Source organism: Sphaeroforma arctica (genome assembly GCF_001186125.1).
Source record: "Sphaeroforma arctica JP610 unplaced genomic scaffold supercont1.1054, whole genome shotgun sequence".
Taxonomy (NCBI): domain Eukaryota; class Ichthyosporea; order Ichthyophonida; genus Sphaeroforma; species Sphaeroforma arctica.
The window spans coordinates 18,451-19,288 of record NW_014039504.1 but is presented as its reverse complement, the minus strand read 5'-3'; the positions used below and the strand labels follow the sequence as shown (position 1 = coordinate 19,288).

Here is an 838-nt window from a genome sequence, read left to right as displayed (position 1 = left end):
CAGTGGCTCTGGTCATTCTGATCGCTCCGGCCGCGCTGTCGATTCTGACAACTCTGGCATATTAGATAGCTCAGACAACACTGACAATTCTGGCAGCAATGATAATTCGGACATTTCTGGCAGCAATGACATCTCCAACAATTCTGGCAGTAATGGTAACTCTGATAACTCTGGTAGCGATAGTACCTCTGATAACTCAGGAAGCATTGAGAACTCGGACAAATCAGGCAGCAATACTATCTCCGGCAACACTGACAAAAATGACAACTCTAACATCGCTGTCAAATCTGGCAGCGCTGACGAGATGGTCAACTTTGAACTGCCTAGCAACTCGGGTAGCTCTAGCAGCAGCAGCAACGATTACAAGATTACTTGCGCCGAGAAGCGTGAGCTTGACTCCGATTCTCTTGAGGGTCCTATCCAAGTGGACAAGGTGTGCTGCCGATGGTCGGGCGAGTGCGGTGATTTGAACAAGTGCACCCAGTCATGCTGCGAGGTTTGAAGACCCAGTCATACCGCGAGAAGGATTCCCATTCGTTTGACATCTTCAACCGGTCGGCCTTCCCGTTATGAGTTAATTGTGTACAACTTAAGCTGAAACACTTTATAAAATATTACTTTGTTGAATATTATAATGCTGAAACACTTTACAAAATATTACTTTGTAGAATATTATAATGGATCCTGCATTATATATTGCTAACCCACAACACAGTTGTTTAATAGTAAAAGACTCTGTTCCATCTGACTTCATTATCTACGGCACAACTAATTGAATAATCAGGCTCAATGAACTTTATTTTAAAATAGTATCTTCATTATTGTTTGGTGTGGCATA

General features: G+C 42.7%; 1 protein-coding gene across 1 annotated transcript; it reads left to right on the top strand.

The window, feature by feature from the left end:
• Positions 1-69: 69 nt before the first annotated feature.
• SARC_09823 (hypothetical protein) lies at positions 70-594 on the top strand (the record flags this gene model as incomplete). The annotated part of the gene is made up of 1 exon (XM_014296154.1): positions 70-594. A coding segment is annotated over one exon (433 nt), but the record flags the coding sequence as incomplete, so codon positions are not given.
• Between the last annotated feature and the right edge of the window lie 244 nt (positions 595-838).